Raw genomic sequence first — 13,591 nt, forward strand, 5'->3', positions numbered from 1 at the left:
CATCAAAATCTTCCAATTCCAAACCATTTGGTCATCTCCTCTCCTTTTCTCTTGTCTTCAACTATAGCCATCCTCCCCTTCTCTTGGCTTCAACTATGCTCTAAGACTAAGGGTCAACCTCCATGTTAGCCAAATATATATTGATGGAGGAAGGTTGGAGTTAAATTAATTGTGAAATTTTTTAATATTATCTCAAAGAGATTTGGAAACTAATGTTTTCTTCATATAAGTATGTACAAACTACCATTATTGTAAAAAATAATAATAATAATAAAAGGCGGGTGCATCTAATCATAAAAATATGTTCACATTCAAAATGATATAGAAAGTCATCTAAGAGACTAGAGACACTTTAAATGTGATGTTTACAAATGATATTTCAATCACTAAATTATATGGTGGGTAAGTTAACTTTTGACTAAGCTAGGATACAAAATAAGATACTATGTATCGGTCTGTTTAATATGAAGGAAAACAAGAAGTGTCAAATTCTCAAATGAAGAAAAAAAAGAACCAATAATCAAGGTAAGGATGTACGAGGGGTGATAGGCAAATGAGGACATATATGATTGCAATAAAGATATTAAGTCTAATAATGTGTTGACTAAGAGCGCGTCTGAATGATATTTTCAAGTGTTTAATTTGAAAAGTAAATTAATGTAGGCTCGAAATAAAATTTTGAAAAACAATTTGTTAGTCCATTCAAAGTGCCCCTAAATGTCATTACAATATCATTTTATTTTGTTGGGGTATGAAGATATATATTTGATGATTTTCATGTAAATTTTTGGAAAAAGAAGTTGTAAACAAACAAAACGTTGAATTGGTGGATTATGAGCATTATGGACGGTGGCGTTTTGTGGAAAAGGGTCTTTTAGAAAGAAAAAAGAAAACCACAATTTTGCACAGCAGCCCTCAAATAATTGCAAATTTCAGTAGGGCCTTTGAATAATTTGTGTGTTTTTCATTTTTCATTATTTTTATTTTTATTTTTATTTTTATTTTTCTAATAAAAGTATATTTGCATATTGGTAACTATATACTTAAGTTTCTTATGATTTGTTTTCTACTAAAAACAAGAAAAACGAAATAATAATGTTAACTAAGGTTTCTTTTTCAAAATTTAGATTAAAAATAAAAAAATTATTATAAACAATAAAATTGGTGAAAATATTTACAAGATATACAGTAAACTTTTAAATTCTTCGATTTTAATCAATCATTTAGGGGTCAAACAAAAAATGTTCTCAATGTGTTTGATGAAAGGTGGCTTACCATCGATAACATCTAAAATTGTATTATATTTTATAAATAATTTGATTCGTACCGCTATTTTAAAAATATCTCCTAAAAATTTAAAACTTATGCATAAAAGTCACTGGTTTTGGGTTAAATATATCAAATATGCATGAAAAAAATTATGTTAACATTAATACCTATTGTATATGTAAATATATAATAATAATAATAATAATAATAATAATAATAATAATAATAATAATATGTTTTAACTGTAATGCTTATAAGCTTAATTTAAAAATAAAATCCAAATGGTTACCAAACAGAACATAAGAAATAAGAAAAATGATGACCAAACATGTATTTTTTTCAATAAACAAAAAAGGAAAAGAAATAGGTAACTATTTTATTTTAGGCTATTTTCGAATGTAGCAAAATGAACTAAAATATCTATAAAATATAACAAAACATCACACACAGTCTATCTAGATGAACCACGAAAGACTACTTTACCTATAGCTATGTCTATTAGACACAGATAGAAGTCTAAGGTCTATATCACATTTAAATTGTGATATTTTGCTTTATTTATAAATATTTTAGAGCTTTGTCATTTAAAATTGAGATTTTTTCAAAAATAAAAAATCGACAAATTATTTACGCTCCATAAAAAAAATCATTAAAAAGCAAAATTAATTATATTTGACAAACTATTTTGCGAAACGTTCTATTTTGGACATATTTCCTTTAAAAGAATAGTTTTTCTTTTACTTTTCTTTATTATGAAGAAAACAATAGAGAAAAAAAAAAAAGGAAACAAAAAGTAAGAAATGGAAATGGGTCCTTATCAAACACTTCTATTTAGAAAATATTCAAAAGCAAGAAACAAAAATGTTATATTAACCAAACTCTAATTTTCTCCCAAAACAACAAAAAAACCTTTTGAATTTTCCATAACAAATGAAAAGAAAAAGAAAAAGAAAAGAAAAGAAAAGAAAAGAAAAGAAAAGAAAAGAAAAGAACAGTGCATTGAATCTCATAAGCCAATGTTTCTCAATCAAATATTTGTGTATTAATTAGAAAAACAAACAAAATGGAAATCTTTTTCTCTTCTTTTCCCATATTAATAAGAAAAAGTGTGCTAAAAAATTGACTTATGAAGTTTGATAGTGGAGTTCCCCAACTCTATGGAGTTATTTATAATGCATCTGTGTTTATTTGTTTTCTACCATAAATTTAATTATACCAATATTCAAAGTTTTGGAAATCTAGTTTTAGATTATCTAGAACCCTAGTTTTATCTATATTTTACTTATTTATACTTTGTAAATATCTATTTTAATTTTGGACTAAAAAGATGTAATCGATTGGACAAATTTAAAACAATCAAGCTCTTTAAAAAAACAAGTTGAAAAATATGTGTTAGGATTCAAATGAACATGACAAAAAGGGAGAACTGGTTCACACATCTTATTGTAATACTTAACCTTGATCAAAGGTAACATTTTGATCACTGAACATACTAATTGTATGTGTGTGATTTGGGGTTATGTCAAATTCATCTCCCAAGTATAAAAAATGAAGAACTAACGAAACCTAATGTTACCTTATATGTTTATGTGAGAATCGTAAATTACCAATATTTTAGTCTAATTTAGTTGTTTCTTTATTTCATTCTTTCTTTTGTATATTTGTATCCTATGCATCTTAATTTGTTGTAAAGCATTCATATACTTTGATAAAATATACACACATTTTCTTGACTAGGAAGGCCAAGTTTAGCCAAATTGTGAGTTTGATCAAGAAATTAAGTTTTGGGATAGGACCCAAACGAAGCCTAGACTCAAACTCGAGACTAATTAACCTAATTTTATTGGTACTTTTGTTCATATATGATTTTTTTATTTATCCATGACATATTAATGATATCTATGAGTTTTTCGATATGTAAATAAATTTTGATTATCGATTCAATTTACAAGCATTTATCAATTAAGTCGTTGAAGAAAAATAACAAAAAGTAAAAACAAAACAAAGAATAAAAACATTTATCAACTAATAACATAAAAGGAAAAATTTTGGGTGGATCCGGATGTACCAATCTCATATGGTCTCTATCTTTCCACGGCACAAAAAAAAAAAAGTTATATTTTTTAAAATAATTTCTAAATTTATTTTTGTGTTGTGGAGAGATGAGAAGTACATGATATAGAAAGATGCATTATAGGATGTACCTAATATGTTAACATGAGCTTTGATCAGTATAGTCAACATGAACATTAGGAATGGGACATTTAAAAATTTTCATAATTATTAAGTAATCAAATTTAGTTTGTTAATTAAAAAGGCTAATCATTAAATATTATAGACTAAATTATAGAGAGTTGGTTTGAAAAATATTTTTAAACTTTTAAAAATTTCATTAATACTTCCAGACTTAAAAAGTAATGGTAATTTCTTTTTGTATCTTTATTGATTTTTAATTACACTTGCTATAAAATTGTTGGGATTTCTCAAATAATTTACCTTCAGTCACAAAGTCTGTTTTCGATGTGATATATTTTTATTGCTACAATCTCATCACATTTAATTCAACAAATAAATAAATCCATTATACTAAACTTACTCAACCACTAAAATACACCACATCCCATCCTCCTACATAACCAAAACCAAAACTTAGGCATCAAAAACAATTCCTAATCCTACAAATTTTCGAATCTACGTGTTATGATTAACAATCACATTGTAGTAGCCTCATCCAACGATTCATACCAAGCTATGCCTGATGTCTTAAGTCATTAGCATGTACGAACGTGCCATGAAAACCATAAGGTACTCTACTTTTCAGTTCCACACAAGCTTCCAATTTCAAATCAATGGCGTTCACAATCTGAAGCTCTGATCTCCATTCCTTTTCATCGTGGACGAAAACCATTATATACCCATCATCTTCTTCCTCGCAACCAAAACCCATTTCTCTTCCCAAAAAATATGGCTCTCCGCCGTACCGTTCATCGCCATAAATATACTTCTTTACCTCTCCCGACGAAACATCCACCTTCGCAAACCCACAGGCCTTCGGCCAGGGATCTGTAATTGCCAAATAAACGTACTGGGTTTTCCTCCCGAGTCGTTTCCGGTTCACAACTCCGACTTCTAGGTTCATGTGCTCCGATTCCGATACGATTGGCCGGGAAGACGATTTCCCGGTTCTCAAATTGAACCGGATTTCGGTTAGGACTGCCTTGAATTCCTCGTCTCGTTCGTTGAAAATGGAATCCGGTGGGGTCATGCAAGACGCGATCACAAAGACGTCGTCTGACTCTGTTTCTTCCCACGCATTCCACAGATGGAAACAGAATGTGTCAGCGGGAGAATCAACCCACGTGAGATTCGACGAGTCTGTTGCGTTTTTCGGTAAGAACCCGAATCGGGGATTCTTTTTCTCGTCGTACATTACCGGAGATCCGCCGGTGAGCATTTTCTGAAGATTGAATACGACTTGCTGGTCTGGAATCACGACGAATTTCTCTGTTATGGCGAAATCGTGAATCATCGTCGGAATGTCTAATGGAATATCGATTTTCGGCGACATTTTCCCATCTGGTGTTAATCGGAAGTGTTTAAGATACGGCTTGCGAGTGAAATTGTAGCTGAGGGCAAAAAGTTCCCCAGATTCCGGATCGATTTTAGGGTGAGCGACCATCGGAGAATTGAGTTGGCCCTCGAAATTATACCTCCCGACGGTGATCAAGTCACCGGAAGGAGTGATACGGACTTGGTACGGAAGGTCGTCCTCTGACATGGCCAAAAGACGGCCGTTGAAGTAAACTAAACCCGCATTGGCGACTCCGGTGCCGTGACGGTGGTCGATTAATCCAAAAAATCCTCGAGCGTAGAATAGAAGGAGACGAGCAATGCCGGAATGTCCATGAAGCTCGCCGACGGCCTTAGGAAACACCGGCCGACCGATGGATTTTTCTTGGACGAGCCTCTCTGTTTCAGTGAACCTACAGGCGTAGCTTGCACGTCCTCCACCGATTGTGACAGCGTGAATCATGCCGTCGCCGTCGAAAAGGTGATGTCCGGCGAGGGGTTGGAAATATGGGTTTGCACCGTTTCGGAGATAGACGCCATTAATCCAATCGGGGATGACGCCGGTGACGGGAAGTGAATGAGAAACTGGTTGTTCCGGAACAGGAGCGTAATTTCCGACGATTTGGAAATGTGGGTCGAAGTTTTTAGGAAGATTCTGGTTGTCGTTATTTAGAAAGGTTTGTTCGAGGATGTCGAAGGCCGTGGAAGCTACTTTTTGCAGTAAATTCCAGTGGGAAGGATGACGACATTTGGAAGTGTGGTGTTCTGTGATTCTTGGGGGTTTATTGGTCTGTTTCGGGAAATGGAACACAAACGGGGAGTTTAGTGCGAATGAAATCACCTCTTTTCTTTGATTGGGCTTTTTCTTCACAATGTTTATGGGGTTTTTTGGAAACCCCAAGCCCAAGCCCAAGCCCAAGCCCAAGCCCTTTTGTTCAAGTACAAAGTGGGGTGAGGTTGAACTTGATGAGAATACCATAGCCTTTTTTTTTTCTTTTTCTTTTTCTTTTGGTTGAAAAGAGAGGAGTTCTACTTCTCTTCTCTTTTTCTTTATTAAAAAAAAAAAAAAGGAAAGAATTTGAATTTGTATAGAGAGAGGGAGAGAGAGATTGAAATTTTGGAGGGGACAATTGAGAGAAAGAAGAAGGCATTTATTTATATAGAGAAAGGGAGGGTTTAGAAATTTGGTCCACCTTAGACAAATGTTAGAAAAGAGCACGTGGCTATTTTGTTGGATTGGCACTTGGGGATGTCAAACCTCTTCCATTTCCAACTTCCCTATTCCACACATTATTACTCCCACATTTTTATGCTTTATTCTTACTCATATATTTCTTGGAAATTTTTTTTAACATAAAATGATTTAAAGTTAAAATACGCTTAACTAAACTTTGAAGTTCTATAGCTGAATCACCAAAAAGAAAGACACGGCTTATTAACGTAAGGTATAGCTCTAAATTCAAAGTCATCGAATTGAACATGAGTCTTTTTAAGATGTTTTGTCTTTTCACTCATAATTCTTAGAAAATTCTTAGGAGAACTGTTTCAAGTTAAACATACTTAACTTTGAAATTCTAATGACATGCATGGCCGTAATAAAAGAAGGTGATTGTTAGTATATGTAGTAGCTTTAAGTCTTAAAGCTTTTTAACCATACTTTCAAATGTGATATGTACCCTTTTTTAACACAAAGAGTTACTGTATGATTATGTTAATCATGAGCATAATTTTATTGATTATGGCATATATTTTTTCTTTACCAAAATGTCGGAACTTCAAAATTTTCACCCTCTCATACATTGTTGAACTAAAAAACGAAAGAAAATGAGTCTCCATACAACTATATCTCAACTCCTAATGCTAGTATAAACATGACCATAATTTCAATCATTATGTTAATTATCCACTTCTTTTAGATCACAAGTTATTAGTTTCTTTATTTTTTTTTCCTAATTTAATAAACACCAGAGAACATTTTGAATCTGATCCTTTTTTCATTAAAGAATAACAAAATTTATAGGGTTAATATACGAAACTCATTATTACTTTTAAGAAATGAGTGATATTCTAATACCAAACTTCCTTGAAGTATATCACTATCAATATTATTGTTTTTTTTTTTTAATAGGAAAAGTCAAAATTAGTAAAATGGTCATTTCTATAATTATTTGGTAAACATCACTCAAAAGTTCCAAATGAACAGCTCTTGTTTCTGTCCACACAAACTTTGGGAGATGTTCAACACATGAGAAAAGAAAAGGAGAGAAAGATCTTTGAACACAAAATCAACTTTAACTTCCTCTTATTCTTTTTTTTCCCCCCTTCTCCTTCTCACTTTATTTATTAATATAACTACAGACCCTTTTTCAAAAGAAAAACTCAACTCCTCTTATCGTTTCGTTTGTTTTGGAACTTCCTAAAATGGCCCTCCCTGGATATACCTTTAAAAACCGCTTAACTATATGTTCATTTAATTAGAAAGATATAAACTAATTTTAACTTCAAATTAAAAAAGATAATATATACCAATTATCGTAGAGTTATATACTTATTTTAGCAATTATCGACCATAGAACTTTCAACTAGTTTTTGCTTTATAAAAACTATATTATAAAATTCATAGACTTTTATATTCTTTTAACAACTAGTAAAGGTAAAGACTTGATTTCGAACCTACATTAAAAAACTAAAATTATTATTTAACCCTAGTTCACCTATAAACCCTAATAATGAGAATGAAAATAAACAAGAGCAATACATGCCAAACATAAATAGTAAAGTTATTAGAACCTTTTCTAAGAGGGTGTAAATTCAAATTTTTACTCTCTTATTCAACTATTAATATCTATAAATGGAAAAGAAAACAAAAACAAAATTGAGTTTAGCTTTGCTGATCATAGACTACCAATTAATATATAAAAATGGGTAATTTCTATGTTGGTTTTCATTTTACTTTGCACACATATTCTTTTGGTCATAATAGTTATGCAAATAATTGATCTTGTGGAAATTTGAAAGCAGTAAATTATTGGTTTTTTTTTTCAAAAAAGAAATAGAATAAAAATAAACTATCCCTATGTTTTCAAAAATTGTAATAATATTATCTCTTAACGTTCATAAATGTCTCAAAACTATCTTTGGAATACAAGTTTTTAAAATTTCAAATCAACGTCAAGATTTAAAATTACGATGTTGATCTAAAAAAAAGAAAAGAAAAAGCCATTCCCAACCTTACATTAATTAAATGTTAACAAAATATCACTCACCTAAACTTTAACCCATATATGATGACAATTTTAGTTCTAAATGTGGTTTAAAAATTCTGGGAGAAATTTTAAAAACATAGCATGGAGTTGCAATTTTTTTTCTTTTGGAAAAATATTTCAATTGAAATGTGTCATAATTTTTTTTTTTAAAAAAAGTTTTAATTATTTTAAGTTTTAAAATGTTTATTTTATTTTGATTTCTACAATATAGAATAGAATATTTTTGTGATAACCAATAACATGACTAAATTTCTTTAATAATAACAAAGAAGAAATGAGATCAAAACACATAAAGAGAGATGTGTTTGGGATATTTGTTTATTTATTTATTTATTTTTATAGTTCACTTGGTATATTTTCTATTGTTTTTGTTCTTTGATAACGTCACATGTTTGTTTTTCTTAATGCATATAATTGAATATATGTTGGATCTCCTTTACCACTTGTTTGGGTTGGTGGTTGATATATATATTACTCCTTGATATTTTCCAATAAAAGTTACCTCTTTTGGTGTTGATGATTGAGTTAAATTGTAGTTTAGTTCGTGATATTTGGATTAAAAAGAAAGAAAAGCAAAAGAGAAATAAGAACAAATTTTTAAAAATTATAATTTTTGTAACTTGCTTACAAAGTTATAAAATATATTTTTATACTTAAAAACATAAACAAAATTTTACGAATACAGTAAAATGAATTAACATATAACAAATTAGAATTTACCAAGGATTGATACTAACATATAGTGTGTATATATATATATTAATATTAAAATCTATCATGGATATAGATAAAAATTTATTATTTTTGTAAATATTTTTAGCAAATTTTCTATTTACAATCATTTCTCAAACATAACTAATAAAAAATTAGTTGGAAAGAGCAAAATGTTATTAACTCAAACTTTAAAAGTAGAAGTAATCCATGACGTTCCTATTAAGCGACTAGTACACATAAGCGGCCAACTTCAAGCTTTCTTTACTAGCTTCCTTTCATTTACTTCTATGATTCGAATTAGGGTTCAAACATGGGAATGTTAGAAAGTATTTGATTTTAAATTCAGGAATATAATCCAAACGGAAAACCTAATCTAAAACTATAAGTGTAATCGTTCGTCTATTTTAATTTTCCTAGGAAGTTGAAAAGCCGATTTTCACCTTTTCTTTTTCTAGATTGTTATTATTTGGTTAAGATTTCAAGTAAGTTACCGATCAAATGAGACAAATAAATAAGTTCAATGATTAAAACTTATTACTAGAGTGAATTTTGGATACTAATTCCAAGCACACATTGGTTTACATGAGAATCTTTCATAAAGAAAAGCATAACAAACTAAAACACATAATATATAGAGATAAATATATACTTAAGTACTATTAGCTGAACAAGAATAAAATCATTACATTTTACAAAGTTACGTGAGAGATATGTGTGCACACTCTCACCAACGTTGAAACTATGGAACACTCATGGGGAGGGAGAATTGCATGGATTCTTATGGTCAAGTGGGAAGATACAAACAAAAATGTTAATGAAATGATGTGAAAAACACATGTGGCAGTGAATAAAAGATGAGCAAAGAGCTCAACTTTATAAAAGAAGAAATGACAGTGTCTTGAAGCAAAAATAGGAAATATGCTCTATCTTCTCCACTCCACTTGTTGTTGTGCATTTGCTTTCATTGGTTCTCTCTGCTTGGGGGCTCCCTTTTCTAATCCCACCATCACTTCAATTACATCTCACCCTCCCCAACTTTTCTTTTATATATATATTACAGAGATATATATGCCAAACGTACAAAAATCAAGTCATGCTGCCCTGACTACATTTATCTTTTCAGACATGTTTAATTTATCACGTGACAATTTATGATTGACTATTTAGATAGATTGCTAAAAAAAATGAGTGTAGTTCGAATACACCCAAGTATATTTTATTTTTTTATTGTAAGTTTTTTCCTATTGTGTCCAAAAATTCTTCAGATAAATTTTCAATACAAATGCACCATTTTTGTCATAGCTTTTTGGTTACATGTGTGATAATGGTGAAGAAAACCTCAAGCTCTTGCAAAATTCAACGTTTACCTAACTGACAATCAACTTTGGGAAGAACATGATCTTTTCATTCACATGAAAGAGAGTGGACCCAACAAGAAAAAACAAATCATAGCATTATGCAGGGGAAGTTAGATTGCCAAATCTATACCTAATTTTTCTATGTTGTGAACTTTCTGTTATCATACGTCTAAACTAATATACATACTTCATAAAATAAAAGCATTATTTATACACATGCATATACTGATGTGTGATCATCTTTATTATAGGTTATAAGATATGTTATGGGTGACCAAAGTATATATATGTATGAGTGATATAAACATACACTATATTACAAGTAGTAAATAATTAAGGTTGTATTTTTCCAAAGTATTTTATATATCCTACGAGAGACTAGCGTTAAATTCAATCATCTTTAAGAAAATTCTTTCAATGGAAAACCAAGAGTAACCGGTGTGAATAAGCGAGTTTGTGATTGGTGTGGTTGAATATTAAAGTAGATGACAACAAGGATTAGATGTCTAAGTTTCAATTTGCAACTAGGTATACCTTAAAGCTATGCAACCCCATCAAGTACACAACATCTACCAACTATATGAATAGATAACTACTTCTATTCAGTTATGTTTCACAAGTTTTTGTTAGAGCCTAACCAACCAAACCTATTTTTCTATAGCTAATTAAATTTTATGTTAATTCTATGTGATCCCTAAGTTTTATATAGTGTACCTTATCGCTAAGATTATATGACAACCTATGTCTAGGTCATTGGTCTCCATATTCTTTTGTGAAATCCGATTCGTTTTGTCCTCACCTTCATTGGTTCGACCTTAAGGCTTTGCTAACATGCTAACCCAAACAATTAGTTAATCAACCAAAGAAAAAGAAAAGGATGATGTGATCATGTGAAATTTTCTTATAAAATTAGCTCATAAGCATAGATGAACAAGAATAAACTTCCTTAATCAAATTGTCATGGGGTGCAAGCATCAAATTCAAGGAAGCTAGAAAAATAATACGAGCACTACTCCTTTGAGTAATTGTTGATTATTGAGGCATCCATCATAATTTATCGGCTAAAGTGTGGTTGCTTGCTTGATGAACGAAATTCATGGCTTGAATGATCCTTCTAAATGATTTCAATGCTGGAAAACGGTTATTTATTGATTGCAAAACCTACAAGAGAGTTGAACAACTGAGACTTTGATTTGCTTTAGAGTACAATGCAAATGCATAAGTGATTTTTTCTACAAAATAGTCAATCAGCTATAAAAACTTATAAAATAGGTCCAAATCAGTCCAAACTGACCTAAAGATGTAAAATGACATAGGTTCACACATTTTACACAAGTTAAGCTATCGAGAGGTCAAAACATCATACTAGTTAAGTGAAACTTTTACTAAATAAAATTAACATAAAAGGAGGTTAAAACACGCCCTTTGAATATTTATCAATTATATAGTATTGGTAAAAAGTAGGAAAATATTTTATACTTAGAGATGATAGAAAATAGGGTCCTCGAGAAAGGGTATCGCCCTTGTCTTTTTTTTTTTTTTTTTAATAAAACATTAAAGTTATTAAATTAACCATAACAGATATTAATGTTAATTATCATTTGGTAGTAATTTTATTTTTTGTTTTCACAACAATAAATTAGGCTTTTGATGTCAGTCAAAATCTAACATTATTGAGGTATGATTTCGACCAGCGATCAACTTTGAAAAGAACGATGTTAAATATATGCCCAATGTTGATCACCTTTAATGTTAGTTTTGTCTAACATTATAAATAATTTTAACGTCAGTTTTCAGTTGATCTTAAACACCTTTAATAACACATTTTTCAATGTCTTTAATATTGGTAATGTTAGGGTTGATGTCTTAAATCTCGTGGTTTTTTAGTTTGTAATTGTATTGTACAAACATTTTATTATCTAATAAAATAAAATATTTTTTTATTTGACATTTAGTTGTATTAACCTACAAAACCAATAACGGTATGTAGTAGATAGATAAGGTTGGATACCTATCTTGGTGTGACACTACAAATACGACTCGCTTTGTAGTTGTTACCATTGTCCTAAAGTGCTACATTAGAGCGAGTGTATTCTATACAAAGAGTTTATATAAGACCAAACCATAATAATAATAATAATAAATAATAATAATAACAACAACAACAACTCTCGTGGAGTTATTTTCACGTCAGTGGAGGGTGAGAGTTATTTGATTATTTTTCTCCTCCATCCCTCTTAAAATTTGTTAAGATATATATAGAGAGAAAATGACATTCTACATCGTTGTACAGTTCTATGCAAGATCTATCCAAGAAATAAAAAGATTTTTTCCTTTCGTCAAAACGAAATCACAGAAGCTCACAGCTCTTTATAATTCTCACTTGAAAATAACGAGGAAGACTCTAGTGGTGGTGTTTTTCATATTGGGAGTGATTTACGTGAAGAAAGAAAATTCTACAAATGTTAGTTTCTTTTTTCCCTCCCTCGTCAGAAAAGTATACTAATAAGTTTGTTTTTTGTTTTTCTTTTTATCTTTCTTTTTTGTATTCTCTGTATTTTGTGTTGTCCTAAATTGAATTCCATCTGCATACATTCACACACTTTTGCTATTGGAATCCTATTCCTTCATGTAAGAATGTGACACATTAAAGAAAATCAACATTTAAGACCTTTAATAACACTTATAGCCGAATTCTCTACTACTATCTTAACAAAAGAAATAGAACAAATTGGAAACCATTTTTTCCTATATAAAAAAACCAGTCAAATTTAAGTGTAGTTACAGAATAGATAACATAACAAACACTTAAAATTGGAATTAAAGAGATTTATGGGCTTAATCTTTAAAATTACACAACAAAAAACAAACAATATATATCAAACGAGGTTTTTTTTTTTCTTTTTTACAATAATAGTAGTAATACTTTTCACATGGTAGAATCCTTTTGGTTCGTAGTTCATTCTCCTATTTAGAATTTTTCTTCGTTAGCTCTTATATTTTCACTTTTATTTTGAATTTCTATCTTATTTTTTCTACTTTTTACCATGGTAGTAGTGGGATATTTTTTTTCCAACAATATGATCTCTCATAGCACAAGTTCACTCTCATGATCATTTTTTGAATGGGAAGATCACCAATTTCATTGATCCTATTACTGAATCTTCCATTTCTCTCTCCCTCCTTCCTATACCATTATATAGTTGTGTCTACAATGAATGATGTGAACAAACTCCCATCATGCACTCTCAATTACCCAATTGGGGCTTCCAGTGACGTTTAAGAACCATAACATGATATAGTTAATTACTTATGATTACACCAACATTGATAACCCTCAAACAACTCACAAGGAATAATAGTTGTGGGAAACATTTAGGCTTCCAACTTCTTCCATACAAAACCATCTCTCTT

The 13,591-nt window shown here is 30.3% G+C and overlaps 1 protein-coding gene across 1 annotated transcript; it reads right to left on the reverse strand.

Moving 5' to 3' along the window:
- Positions 1 to 3,760: 3,760 nt before the first annotated feature.
- LOC103489449 (9-cis-epoxycarotenoid dioxygenase NCED2, chloroplastic-like) lies at positions 3,761 to 5,951 on the reverse strand. The gene has a single exon (XM_008448634.3). It carries the CDS (start codon positions 5,816 to 5,818, stop codon positions 4,019 to 4,021), a length of 1,800 nt encoding a protein of 599 aa, XP_008446856.2. The 5' UTR covers positions 5,819 to 5,951; the 3' UTR covers positions 3,761 to 4,018.
- Between the last annotated feature and the right edge of the window lie 7,640 nt (positions 5,952 to 13,591).

Source organism: Cucumis melo, chromosome 12 (assembly GCF_025177605.1).
Source record: "Cucumis melo cultivar AY chromosome 12, USDA_Cmelo_AY_1.0, whole genome shotgun sequence".
Lineage (NCBI taxonomy): Eukaryota > Viridiplantae > Streptophyta > Magnoliopsida > Cucurbitales > Cucurbitaceae > Cucumis > Cucumis melo.

Coding starts and splice junctions, on each gene's coding strand:
- LOC103489449 (XM_008448634.3), bottom strand. CDS start 5,818: ATGGTATTCTCATCAAGTTCAACCTCACCCCACTTTGTACTTGAACAA.